Source organism: Ctenopharyngodon idella, chromosome 20 (assembly GCF_019924925.1).
Source record: "Ctenopharyngodon idella isolate HZGC_01 chromosome 20, HZGC01, whole genome shotgun sequence".
Classification (NCBI taxonomy): Eukaryota; Metazoa; Chordata; class Actinopteri; order Cypriniformes; family Xenocyprididae; genus Ctenopharyngodon; species Ctenopharyngodon idella.
The window spans coordinates 11754081-11768064 of NC_067239.1; the positions used below are offsets into that span (position 1 = coordinate 11754081).

At 36.8% G+C, this 13984-nt stretch overlaps 1 protein-coding gene across 2 annotated transcripts; it reads right to left on the reverse strand.

The window, feature by feature from the left end:
* Positions 1-1139: 1139 nt before the first annotated feature.
* LOC127502725 (pleckstrin homology domain-containing family G member 3-like) lies at positions 1140-11160 on the reverse strand. Of its 2 annotated transcripts, none has more exons than XM_051875992.1 (4): positions 10438-11160; positions 7691-7798; positions 5890-7432; positions 1140-3031 (listed from the first exon to the last, which is right to left on the reverse strand). In XM_051875992.1, the coding sequence occupies exons 1-4, from the start codon at positions 10507-10509 to the stop codon at positions 2103-2105; spliced, it is 2652 nt and encodes an 883-aa protein (XP_051731952.1). In that variant the 5' UTR covers positions 10510-11160; the 3' UTR covers positions 1140-2102. The 2 variants fall into 2 exon arrangements, with proteins under 2 accessions (XP_051731952.1, XP_051731951.1); XM_051875991.1 differs by having other exon boundaries at positions 10351-11160.
* Positions 11161-13984: the final 2824 nt, after the last annotated feature.

The following is a 13984-nucleotide window of genomic DNA, read 5'->3' on the forward strand; positions in this document are numbered from 1 at the left end:
TTTATACTGATAAACGGCCTTTGACGTGAAAAAGTGCTTAGCACCACGTCAGGGTCTAAGCAGACGTACGTGCTTTTCCTTGTGACAGAGGACCTCATAAACCTTGTGTATGCACAGATTTGAACTTACAGTAGAGACCACTGTGGAGACCCAATTTCACAGTGATTGGCTAAAAATACTTCATCCTAGAATACTTAAATTTAAAGTATTAAAATAATATATGCCAAGATAGAAAGATACAAATTTATTTTAATTAGATAGTTTCAAACTAATCATCTTCAAACAACTAGGAGGATAGGTTGGAAATTAAAATCGATCAATTTTCAGATTTATATTTTGTCATTTTTGTTAACACTGCCTTTACCAGATGTGGCCATTGTGTGGCATACTTTCATTGCCTTTTAAAATGAAAACATCCTCATTGTTTCTTGCCAGGTTATTTAGTGAGAGTACACTATACAGTTCAAGTAAACTGACTTGATTGAGAAATTAAGATCATGTAAGACTATTCCTTTGCCAATCATGATTCAGGAGTATTCCAACACATCACTGATTCCCATTTGTAAAATGCCTCAGTGTGCATATTTAGAGTCCCAATCGTTTGATTGATCAATGATTTTCTGAAAGGTTGCAACATAAAACTGGACATTCAGAACTATTATTTAGAAACATATTTATATATTGTAATTCTGTAACTGTTCTATAATCAAACTTAAGGAAAATTATATTAGTTCAAACGCTTGCTTTGGATTTATAAATTTAGCAAAATTCTAAGCATATTGTATGACTTTGGCTGGGTGAGTGATTCAAATTGTAAATATTGTATGAGGTATGAGGTATGAGGTTCTGTTACATGTTTTGACCTTCTGCAAATCTGTTACCATGGCTCAGTGATGGTTAAGAAAACCTTCGTAAAAAGAGTTTCATATCTGAATAACATTTGCATAAGAATATCATATTAAAATCAAAAAATGAACAGACACTGAGGCTTCATTAAGTTCTAATTTGTTTAATCCTTGGAAACAGTGTTGAAAGGAGTCATAAATGCTCTTGGTTTGACTATATAAGATTTGCATTGAGGCCTACAGACCAGAGTCATTAAAACGGGACATAAAAAATTAGTGCAAGTCTTTGCCAAGTTGAATTTTCTTCGGTTTTATTACGGAGTGAATCTTCCAGACTTTTCACTTTATGAACTGTATTTCTTGGTGCATTTGTATATTTGTACAGATAGAATCTTAATAAATAACACACACACACCCCCCAATAAGAGAGCTGTTATGAAGAAAATTACCGATTTCACAAAGACCAGTCTATCAGCATTAATCATGGGCTGCTAAACCAACTGGATCATATTCTCTATTGTTGTGACGTTACCCAAAGTCTGGTGTTAGTGGCAGATATATCATGCACCACAATGACACATGGTAAGGTTAAAATTTCATTAAAATTGTCATACTGTACTACTTGTTTTGTCTTTAAACATTAGGATCTAGTTACCTAGACAAAAAGGGAGCTATTCCTAAATACCCTGCCTAGGTAAAAAGGAAAATAACACTTGTCCCATGCATGCCATCTAGTTAAAAGTTAAATAAAAACCCGTTTTCAAGTGGTCTGTTCCATTTAGAATATAGACTGTAATTACACTACTCTGCAAGTATAGACTTTACTGTATTACATGAATAGCCTTACTTTTGCCAAAATTTAAACAATCATAAAGAAGAATGTCATTTATGTAAAATAACTACTAAACTCATACAAGTACATCTACAATCAATGGTACAACAGAATGAATGCATGTGCAAGAATGTACAATATTTACACTTTCTGCCTGACATTCAGACCTTAAAAAAATCCATAGGTTTCTCCTAGGATTAACAGTAGGCAACATAAATCAAACAGTGTCCAAAATACCAGTAAAGTAGCATGCAAAATGTAAAGAATATTAGTTTTGAGGTTTAAATTTGCCAAATGATTTATTTGGCTACAGCATATGTGCTGACCATACCTTCAGTGGTCAAGACATAAAAAAAAATGAATGAAGCCAACAACTTTGTAGTATTTCTGAAACATAAAATACATGTACCTTAAAACAAGTGATTTTATCTTATGTTTTGGAATTTTTCTCTGAGGTTCCTGACAACACTGTGTTGACTAGCGTCAGCCTTTTTCCCAGAATCCAATGCATTTTTAACAACATCATCATCTAAGTGTTCTCTAGGGGATGGAGCTTTCTCAAGTTTTTTGCACCTTTCAGTCTTAGGTAACTGTTCTGTCTTAGATGCTCCTTCTTCCCTCAGACGGTATTCCTCTGACTCTTGATACGCCCGACAGCGGTCAATGACAGCCATAATTGAGATCTTCTCATGAGAAGTTGGTGAGCGAATTTGGACGTAGCCATCATCTGTTGTTATTTCCTGTTTCATGCACTCTTTGGTAGGTAGGTCCATCTCTACTGATGGTGTAACCTCAGGTACTTTCTCAACCACAATTATATTCTTCTCATTTGGAAGGGTAGCTTGAGCGGAGACATAGTAGCCACTGCTTTTACTCTGAAGATTATGCAGATCACTCAAGTACAAACTACCCAATTTTTGGTCTAGAGAACCAGCACGATGCATTCGAGTCAGCAATTCTCCTGAATCCTTTCCCAGATAAAACGTGTCAATTGAAGAGTCTGTGGAGCCATTAGAGGTGACTAAGCGGCTAGAAGAACAGCTAGAACGTCTTCTAGAACTGCCATCGAACATTCTCTCAGCCACAGAACGACTTTGGCCTACTAGTGGTTGAGAAGACGAGCTGCTAATGTGTGCATATTTTGAGCGAAGCTCACGGACATCTGGCCAGTTGAAGTTCTCAGGTGGAGGACTAATAGGACTCCTGGAATGGGACAAATGTGGGGACAAGACCTTTGGGCTACTGACAGAATTAGGAGTGTGGACTGGGCTGGGAGTCATAACCTGGGACTTCTGGTGTCTATCATAATCAGCCTCATCATTTGCAGCCATGGACAGCATCAAGTCTGGTTTACCTGTTAATCAAAATGCCAAATGTAAGTGGAGCAGCAAAACATGAGATCATTTTATGTTTGGATATATAGTACATTAAAGATTGAACAACATTAAGCAGAATCACTGCAACCAATATATACTTCAGCAACCAATTCATATTTAAAGGGGACCTATTATGCAAAATTCACTTTTGCATGGTGTTTGGACATAAATGTATGTTGGCAGTGTGTGTACACACAACCACCCTCCAATGTTGGAGTTTGGGTTCCTTGCCGCTGTCGCCTTTGGCTTGCTTTGTTGAATATCAAATATCAAGTGTCCCCAACTGTGTTTTGATCTGCCTGCATTGACACCATTGTATGCGAACTGAAGTGAGCTGGATGATGACATCACTGTTCACTCCAGTGCTGATATAGATAAATTAAATTAATAACTACTGATTCTTACGACCGAATGAATCAGCACTGAATTTACTTAAGATGGACAATGACACCATTTTCTTTAAGAGCTGCTGTGCAGCCAAAATTATATACCAGTTATCACTGTAAAGCTGCTTTGACACAATCTACATTGTAAAAAGCACTATATAAATAAAGGTGACTTGACTTGACCCAATAATGATAAAAATCCAACTTGGGTTTTTTTTTAAATCCCCATAAATCATAAGCAGTGTCTCAGAACAAGCCGTTTGCAGGTTCCTGGCAATGTGACGTCACATTAGGCACAGGCCCCGCCCACGAATGTTGACTGACACTGCCGTTTTAACATAGAACCGCCCTGAGCGATTTCACAGCGAGTTGTACACAGTCCGCTATTGCTGCACTGACGAGAATGTCTCCCAAGCATTTTAGGTGTTCTGTAGCTGGATGGATTAATCCACATAGCTCTCTCAATTTACTCCCTAAATATGAGCCGCTGAAGATGACGTGGATTAATTTTGTTTTCGAAGAAAATGCTCTCTCAACTCTGCACAAATCATTTCACACCGGCCTGCTTTGTGAATGAATGTCAATACAAAGAGACAATATAAAACATAGGTTGTGCTAAAAAGTTGTTACTCAAGGATAGATCAGTACAAACTGTTCGTGATCCAGCTTACAGTCTCCAGAGTGATACTGGATACGGCAGTAATAAAGGTGAGAGCACACAGTTCATCGGAGTTGATTTACGGATATAAAGTTTACCAGTTTAATAAGCACCACCCGAAAAGGCATAAGGTCTTTATATATTTGTTTACTGTTAGTTGTTTCTGTGTACTTCGCTATGTATGTTGATGATAATGCAAGGGAGAGAAAGAGAGTTTATGGATAATATTTTAATGCACACTTGCACTGTGTTTAGCTCTTACAGTGACTTTCTAGAGTGAAAACAGACCCTTCATATTTTGTGTGAAGTACAATAAACGTTATAAAACTCACTGGTAAACAGGCTTGTACTAATATAGTGGATAAAAACGAAGACAATGTAAGTTATAACCGTAATTAAATTAAACTATACCTGTTCTATCTCCATGCAGCATATATTCGCAGTTTCTGACATTATAGTGCGTCCTGACTGACTCCTGACTCCGGAGAATGAGCTCTTGAAGCTCCGCCCTCTTAGGCTGAGCGCAGCACTCTCATTTGCATTTAAAGGGCACACACTGAAACACTTTTTGCTCACCCCCAAAAAGTGGCAATTTTAACATGCTATAAAAAAAAATGATCTGTGGGGTATTTTGAGCTAAAACTTCACATACACACTCTGGGAACATCAGATACTTATTTTATCTTGTAAAAGGGGGCATAATAGGTCCCCTTTAAGAAAATATTTTGAAAAATAGTTGAAAAAAAAAAGAAAAAAAAAAAAAGAAAGAAAGATGTCAACCACTTCAAACTGGAAACCAACACGAGCAGAACTCAAAGTTATATCAGCCATATGTCCCAGGTACTTGTACTGTAGTTAGCTCTATTCTGGCATGGAACACTAAATTGTCACAATACTAAATTGTTAATATCCCGCTTCACTTGATCAATGTCATACAAACACAATAATGCTATTTTGAAGATCTGCACAAAGTTGCAGTGTGCCTTTTCTTTGTCTATTTTTTTATTTATTTATTTTTTAAATGAAAACAGTGGCAAAAAAGCTGAAGCTGGATAAATTGCATGTCTTTGAGCAACACACAGTAGTGGCATTTCGTTCTCAAAAGCATCAGTGTTTTTAACCCTCTGGGGTCTGAGGTGTTTTCTGGGCCCTGGAGATGTTATGACATGCCCTGACATTAGTGCTTATTTCTGTTACTTATAACATTTTAATGGCTAAAGTCAGATTACATTGTATGTAGCACAAACTCTGATACAAAAATATTATGTAAAAGTTTGCAGTTTTGAGAAAATTACATTTATGCATGGTAAGTGATTTTTTTTAAGTAATTGAAATAAGACCATAAAACCCATATTGAATATTTGACGAATACTTGACCAACTGAAGACTTTTGAGACATGGATCTTGTAGCTTAGACTTTTTGCTTCAAAACGATGTGAAATCATCCAGCCCACTCATTCACATAAAACAATATATTGATTTAAAATTTATAAGACATGTTTTGTGTTAGAAAGGCTGTATGCAGGGAGGCGTGAATGATAATGAATTTTAATTCAATGAACAAAGTAAATGATTCAATTACTCATTACATTAATAATGCACAAAAAGGCAGATTGCTCCTTGTCTGTGTTTGCAGCAATCTAGACAATGCAAAAAGTGAAAAGTCTCAGTTCTGTTGTTTTATTCTGTTGAAATATGTTGTGGTATGGAAAAAAATTGGTTGTAAATGCTGTTCACTTTTTTAAAATAAAGATTTGATTATAGTCAAATAGACAAGTCTCGTCCATCTTACCCTTGTTCTCCTTCTCTGGCTTTTCTTCTACCACCGATAGAAGGTTCCTCGTGGCCAACCATGTATCCCCAGATTCCTGACTCCTTTGTCTCAGCATTGGTTGTGTGCACTTAATGCGTTGACTGTACTTCCTTGCAAGATGAAAAACTTTGTTTTGGGATGAATCAGCATCTTCTGCTGACTGAGCTCCTGTGTCTCTCTCATCTTCAGTTTCTGCTCTCAGCCTGATAACTCGGGGGGCTAGAGCTCTAAGGGGTCTAACTTCATCCTCCCACTGTCTGGGTCTGATGACATCATTCTCACTGGCTGCACGGTTTTTCTTCTCTTTACAAGGTGATGGTGTGAAGGACTCCTCTCTGATAGTGCTCAGATTTGAATCTTCAGATATAACCTGTCCATCAACACCTTTGGCTTCTGTCTTTTTACCCAGGTTGGGATCCTTCCTGGGTAGACTGGGACTGGTCCCTCTATAAAAAGGACTTTCTCTAGGCCTCAGTGCTTTGAGATCCCCTTGACATCTAGTGACCTCTCTTTCCATATCTTGCCAGACTTTGATCATCTCAGAAGAGGAGCGGAAAACCTCTTCTGGATGACTTTCAGTTTGGTAATAGATGGACTGAGGTTTCATGAAACCATCTACATCAGAGTCAAACCTAGTGAAATCTGTGGGAGCACTGATAACAGGATGTTCCAGAGAGGCTGAATTTGCACTCAAAGTGGTCTCTAATAAAGCTGAAGTAACAAGAAGAGATTCAATAGCTTTATCAGGTCCAGATGTACTGGTGGTCTTCTCTAGGTCAAGGCCTTTATCAGTAGGAATGCTGTTGAAACGACTAACAGAATTTCTAACAAGCCCACTTGGAATGTAAGTGAGGCTCTCTCTACGCTTTAGGCTAAAAGTAGCATCCTGGTGTTCTGCATTCTCATAGTAGCTCCTTATCTTGTCAATGAGTAGTTGATCTTGCCGGGAAAGCACTGAATCCCTTCTTCTGTAGATGCTTCGATCAGAGTCAAAAAGACTGTCGTCCCCTGACGACCCAATCATGAAGTCTGATGATGGAGGGGCTTCCTGGGTCAATGAAATGCCATGTGACTCAGAGCAGGTGCTAGCAATGCGGGTATCTCCCAGACTTAGAGTGCTTCCAGTCCTGCTGGGAAGATGTGGAGATGGGCAACCAAGGGAGCGCATTTCATCTGTGCTTATGCTACTACGTCGTGCGGTACAGACAAAGTGTTCCGCAATGGCGCTGGCCTTATCAAGCACAGATGATGGTAGGATGCTAGTGGAGTCTGATTTCTCTTCTACATCCTCCTCTTCCTCTGAAGAATCACCAGGTGTGTCAGTTTGCTGTAACAGAGATGGGGCCTCTTCTGTCTCTTCTTTGGGACCTTTCTGATCATCTTTTTCCCTTGCCGACTCCAGATCCTGAATATTTGGGACCTGCTGGTCCATCTCTATGGACTCTGGATCACAAAAGGTGTCTGGCTTTAATTTCTCAGTGGATCCCCAGTAAGAGGCTATTTTCAGGTTTTGAGATTTTTCCTTGAGAGGGTAAGAAGCGAAAGTCAAATTACATTTACAAGCTGAATTTCTTGATCTCTGGGTTTTGTTTAAAATAGGGCTGGGTATCGGCAATAACGTCATGATACGATATTCAATACATTGGTTAGCTTTATCGTAACCTGTTACTTATAATAATTAACTTATAACCAATCAGTACAATTCTATAATAAATAAGTAATATATTATATAATATATATTATATAATTATATAATAAATAGGTTAAGTAAACAACTCACCTGTTCTGAGATATATTTTTCATCCGAAAGATATGCCTCCACCTGTTCAACTGATGGGCCATTTTCTCTTTTAAAATTATTCTCAGTGACCTCACACCCCTCTTCCTCCTAACATAAAAACATGTTTTTAGCATTTATGGGTGTGTGACACTTAAAAACAATTCAATTTAAATAAATGCATAAGAATATTTACACTGTTATATAAGCAATACAAGTATCAATAAGACAGTTATTCTCAGTATCAATAAGACAATTATTCTCATTCGACAATCCAAATACGGTTTAAGTTAAAATCATTAGCAAGCCCAGATGAAGTAGAATTTCCCCACATTTTCTGTGCTGATTTTGGGAGGAAAATCTGCCGTTATCGGAAAATGTTTTGTTAGCATGGCAAAATGTGTTAATAAATAAACACACAAGGGGCGGAGGATATGTAGAACATTGTGAATGATGGGTAGTGCAATTCTGAATGAACTCTGTGGACTTTTCTGCACAATTATGTGCATGCAGATTGCCTTTTGGGCTTGGGAAACGTTGCACCAGCAATTTGTAAGTTCTTAAACTGGAACGCAAGTTCCACACTAGAGGCTTAGTAACTACTAGCTAGTTTGTAACTCTATTCCGTTGCACCATTTGTTCTTAAGGCAGATCATAGCTAGTAGCTTGTAAGATCTCCATAAAGTAATGCATAATGTGGTTGAATAATATGACGTTCATCCTCAATGATCCAAAAGCAGCCTTCAAATACGTAAGCAAAGTTTGTGTTGAAATGCTGTGAATTTCAGTTTATCCTTGATTCTAACTTCTTTTGCCTCACGTAATTAATGGTAAAAATATGTTTCCATGAAAATACAATATTACGTATTTTCATATGTATAAATAACAGTCAGAAACTGTATTTGAAATGAATAAGGATCAATAAATAAATACTGTTGAAAAATATAATATACATAATGTTCTCTCTTTTAAAATGTGAGTGTAAATGTCAGCATTATCATATAACGATTTCTGTCAACGATTGTCTGAAAGTCTGTCAGGTAAAACAAGAGCTTACTGATGCAATTCAGTCAGTCTGCTATTTTATTCCAACCGTTACTCCTGGTTGGAGGCTTCCTTAAATATTTAGTTATTACGCAGAGGTGCATCTCAACTAAGTTTAATGGTGCAATGCAAAAATATTGAGTAGTGCCTATTTAGTAGTGCAAGTTGTAACTATGTGCTCCTTTATGTCAAAACTAGGCTAAGTTGTAACTTTTGCACAGTTGGTGCAATGGGCCCCTGGTCATTAGTTAGAAGTATTTTCAAAATAATATTGCTTTGTATTTCTGTGACATTGCGCTAGAGAGCCACACACACAGAAATCTGCACTTTATTTTACAGTACGTGCACTTACTGTTCATGTACCTGAAGTACAATATTTAATATCTAAGATAATATAGTACAATATTTAATATCTAAGTACTTGGTAATTTAAGGTAACTACATGGGTTAAGGTTAGGTTCAGGGTAAGTACCTAGTTATTGTAATTGCTATGATAAGTACATAGTATGTATTTGCAGAACAGGACTGTAAAATAAAGCGCTTCTGAAATCTCATTGGACCTGAAGTACCGCTCCTTATGAATAGCCATCAAACACAGATGTTGGAGGGACTGATTGTGAAAATTTAAAATCACATAAGGATATCGTGACAAATTCCTCAAATTTCATATGGAAAACCATAAAAACTTGTCGTCTGGTGAAGCATCACATTATAAATGATATAGTCAAGGTTCTCAGTTTTACGTTCTTTAGTTGCAGTTCTGCAAGTATGAGAGCGCGTGCAATCAGGGAGAATAGTTCTGACTGGGGGTGTTTTGTATTGACTGTCTCCAGGAAACTTTTACTGGGGTGGCAGAGGGACATAGTAAAAATTCTAGGGTGGCACACTAAAATGAACACTGAAAAAAGGAGCAACCTAAAACTATTTAAAGAATCTATTACTGATTGATTATTGATTTTACAAGGTAAATAAAACGTGCTTAAATATGTTGTACACATGCTTGTGAGACTTGACAAATTCAAAGAGATCCTCTCATGAACATGCAGTACGATTAAAGTTGCATATGCAAGTAAAATGGGGCGGAGCATGAGAAGAAATTTCTAAATAGACAGATGCTTGTTGCTGTTGAATCTTGATATTTGATCCATGTCTGATCATATGGGCAGACCTGAAAATATTATTCTATGTTAAATGTAAACGGATAGGTGGGCCAATTATTTTAGGGGTTATTATTAATATTTTGAATGCAAAGAAAAAACTTTTAACATTGAAAAAGTTTATCAAACTTTTATCATTGACAATAATAACACTGTTACTAGAAGTTTCTCTCAACAAAGTGAAATGAAGCAATACAGTGAACAGAATTCATCATAAGTACTGTACAGTATATGCATTATGTGCTGAATTGTAATAAGGTAACTCCTTGTTACAATTTTGTTTAGTTCCTCTAGCAGTGCTGATGATCTACAGAGTTAGCTTCTGCTTATATGAGCTGTTAGTGGATTGCGGTATTCTGTGAGAGCACATGCAACATGGTAGGGAGGTCTAGCAGACATGCAGGTCAAGTTGCAGTTCAGGTCGGGGTATGACAGAATCCCTTTGGTGGCAGAGAACCTCACCGTTGTGAAGTCCATGGAAAGCAAAGCTCTGGCTCTATAGTGCCAGCAGGAAATGGCAGCCAACATGGAACTGGCAAAGTCAGCTACCTGGTTGTCCTCCATTAGAATATCGTCAGAGTCACTTTCCTCCCCCTCTGCTTCGTCCTCATTGTCTTGCATCAATCTGCCCTTCAGAGATGGTGAGCTATGGACCGGCTCCTCATTATCACTGGGAATCAGGCCTTCAAGAGAGTATTCTTCTCCTGCGACAGGCTTCTCAGCTGAAGACTCGCACAAGCCAAGAGAGCTAACACTAGAAGTGGCTTGTAAAGGCCGCTTGTCAGCGGGCAATGTCCCCTCGCTGTCAGAATGCTGGGGTCACAATGAAGTAACAAAGATTTCTTCTTATGAGGTACAAGGACATGACCCAAACTAACAGAAAGAATTGCCCTTGGGGGAATAAAGGTGTTCTACTTGCAAGCTGTTCATTGAGCTCACTCTAAAACCAGAAGTGGGTAGTAAAGTGCTACATTTACTCACATACACATTTACTTGAATAACTTTTCTGAAAATGTACTTTTTGAAGTAGGTTTAATAATTTTTTTCAATTACTAATAAGTATTTGTTCTTTTTCCCACCCCTGTTTAACACTTCAACAAGCTTGTGGACAACAAAATAAACAGCACATCAAAAACAACAAATTGTACACTTTTCCTTGTCATCTGATGTTGACAAATGTGTGTTTTTAGGCATTTCCTTTTGGTCTTTTATCAATATTAACTACATCTGACTGTTGACAAACAATTCTAAATATTCCTTTGGTTGATTTATTGGCTTCTTACCTTCAGTACTGCTGAAGAATTTATTCAGACATCAGATCAGCCAGATAAAAGAAAAAGAATAGAAGAGTTAAAAAATAACAGAATAGAAGAGTTAAAAGAAATGTAAGCAAATTAGTGACATTAGCCATACTTCGTAGAATTTCTTGCTTCCATTCTCAAATCATACAACATGAATTTTCAGGTTTTGCATTTTGGGAGTTCATTAAAACAAAAGGGAGATATTGCAAATTCAGATTTTTTTTTTTTTTTTTTTTTTTTCAGTTAAACATTTACCCTAAATTAAACTTAAGTTAATATAATTTGGAAATAAAAATGTTGTACTACACTAGAAAATGCAAAATCTTTATGCACTGTATCTTTATGACATGCCAACAGCTAACACTAATGAACTCTTTTTTTAAAGATATCAAAATGATATCTTTATATCCAGTTAGAACAGAATGGACACATGCAGATTTACCTGTAGTGTTCTTCAAGATCTCTTTAGATGGTTCTGATGGAAAATGAAGTAGCAGTCCATTGGAAAATGTAATTTAATAAAATTATTTCAAGATTTTCGTTTATAAGTTTTATAATTGCAAGATATACAGTATATTGGGCACCTACCTGACTGTCTCCGGCCTTGTCTAGAGTTAGAAAACTCCTCTGACTGGCATGACACAGACTTTTTGAGTCTCTCAGGGCTGTACCTATACTTTTTGTCTTAAATTTAAAAAAAAAAAAAAAAAAAAAAACAGGCCCATGATGATTTTTTACACTTGTTTAAAAAACTAATGGTGTGAAACAAGAAACGTGTTCATGAGTGATTTTAAATACTTACAAATAGAATCCATCTCCAAGATCGCTTCCTTTGCCTAAAAGAGAAACCAAAATGTCGAACTGAATTTTATGTTTTCAAATACAAAACCCAAGAATAGGCTGTTTAATCATTACATACCTTTTGTGGTATCACAGCCTGATGGTTCTCTAGAATGAGCCGTTTAATATGATGAGCCCATAATTTTTTCTCCTCCACCGTTCTAGCCTAATGAGAATCAACTATTAAATGAGTTGTTCAATAAAAAAAAATTCTTTCATTATTTACTCAATATCATGCCATTCCATGTTTTCCAGATGCTATTCCAGAATTTTCATCACAATGACAGTTTATAGTGAGCTTGAGCTGTCAAGCTCCAACAAGAACATCATTAAAGTAGTCCACAGTATATGGACAGTCTTCTGAAGCCATAGGGATAGCTTTGTGTGAAAAAGAGCAAAATATTTTTTTTGTCTGCAGTGTCATATCACTATCATACCACTTCAGATGACCAAAGCACTGAGGAATGACTCTTTTTATAAGTCTTTGTGTTTTTCTGTTTTCTGTCTTTTTAAAGAGTTCTGCATTCGTGTAAACAAAATGTTTGTATCAACATGACAGTGGCAGAAGTATCCCATTATAAATAAAAGATTTTTATTCATGTGAAGACACAAATCATTGAGGACACACCTGGACAGTATGAGGTTGTTTGGGATGCTTGTAATGAGTGACACTGAAGCATAGCGAGTCCTTGGCACTCTCAATTAACATGAGCGTTGAGCACTGCATGAGGAAAGAGAAACAAGAGAGAAAACAACAATTTCAATGGCGACTTCACAATAGAGCTGACTGTTCAGACTAGACATGAATGGAAAAATGAAGTACTTCTCTATGAATGTGGATGCTGTCATACCGAGATGTGGGTCTTATAGACATAATGTTCTCCTCTTCGTTTGGTGATGAGGAGCATGCGGTCAAAGAGAAAGAGTGTACGCTCGTTCTTGGCACGATGGACACGAAAGGTGCCCTCGAGAACCAGTTCTCCATATGTAGTCAGATCAGGTCCCTTCCAGTTTATGAGCAGAGACTGGACTTCCTGAGATAGATGAGGGAAGTACAGATACTGTAAATTGGTTCATATCTTAATTAAATATGCTGAAAACAAACAAGAGCTGTGAAACATGCACATTACACATACTTTATGTGCGTATGTTTGTGAACCTACCTGAAGACGAACTGCATGTTCATGTTTTCTCTTCATGTCGTTTATATACCATGCAACACCAGTCATAGTGTATATGGCCTCCTCCACCACCTCATAACCCTCTTCCTCTGGATCAAAGTGCTTGGCAATCTCCTACAATACAAAAGTACACATCCAAAAAAAAAAAAAAAAAAAAAACAATAACCATTAACTTCATATTTACAATGCAATAATCTTTGCTTCACAGGCCAGATTTTTCAAACGACCTAACATTACCAAAATTGTCCATAAAAACAATCACAACACCTTTGTATGTTAACATGACATAGGATAAATAGAACAATTTTGTAATTGTATAAACAACAGAAGTGTAATTTCTTATAAATTGATTAATGTATTTGCACTAAAATACTGTAGATTTTGATTGGACACACAGCCTTTGATGCCAACAAAAATGTTGGTAGTGTTTTCTCCCCTCTAAATGCTCCTTTTATGCATTTTGCATTCTTTGTCCATATTCCTATCATAACAGACCTGTGATCCATTTTGGTTGAGTACCACTGATCTAGCCCTTTTCTATGAACTCTTTCAATAACTGTCTTGTAAATACACAAGAAGAGGTGTAACACAATGTAACAATATACAATGAAAAAAGCTATCATAACCCAACAAAAATTATCATGCATGATAATGGAAGCATTGCTCAAAGCAGGTGATTTGAAGCCTTTACTATTCTATTATAGTATTATTCTGGGAATGGTTGGTTAACCTGAAGTAACAGATGATATTTGAGGATCCTCTGGACAGGCTTGA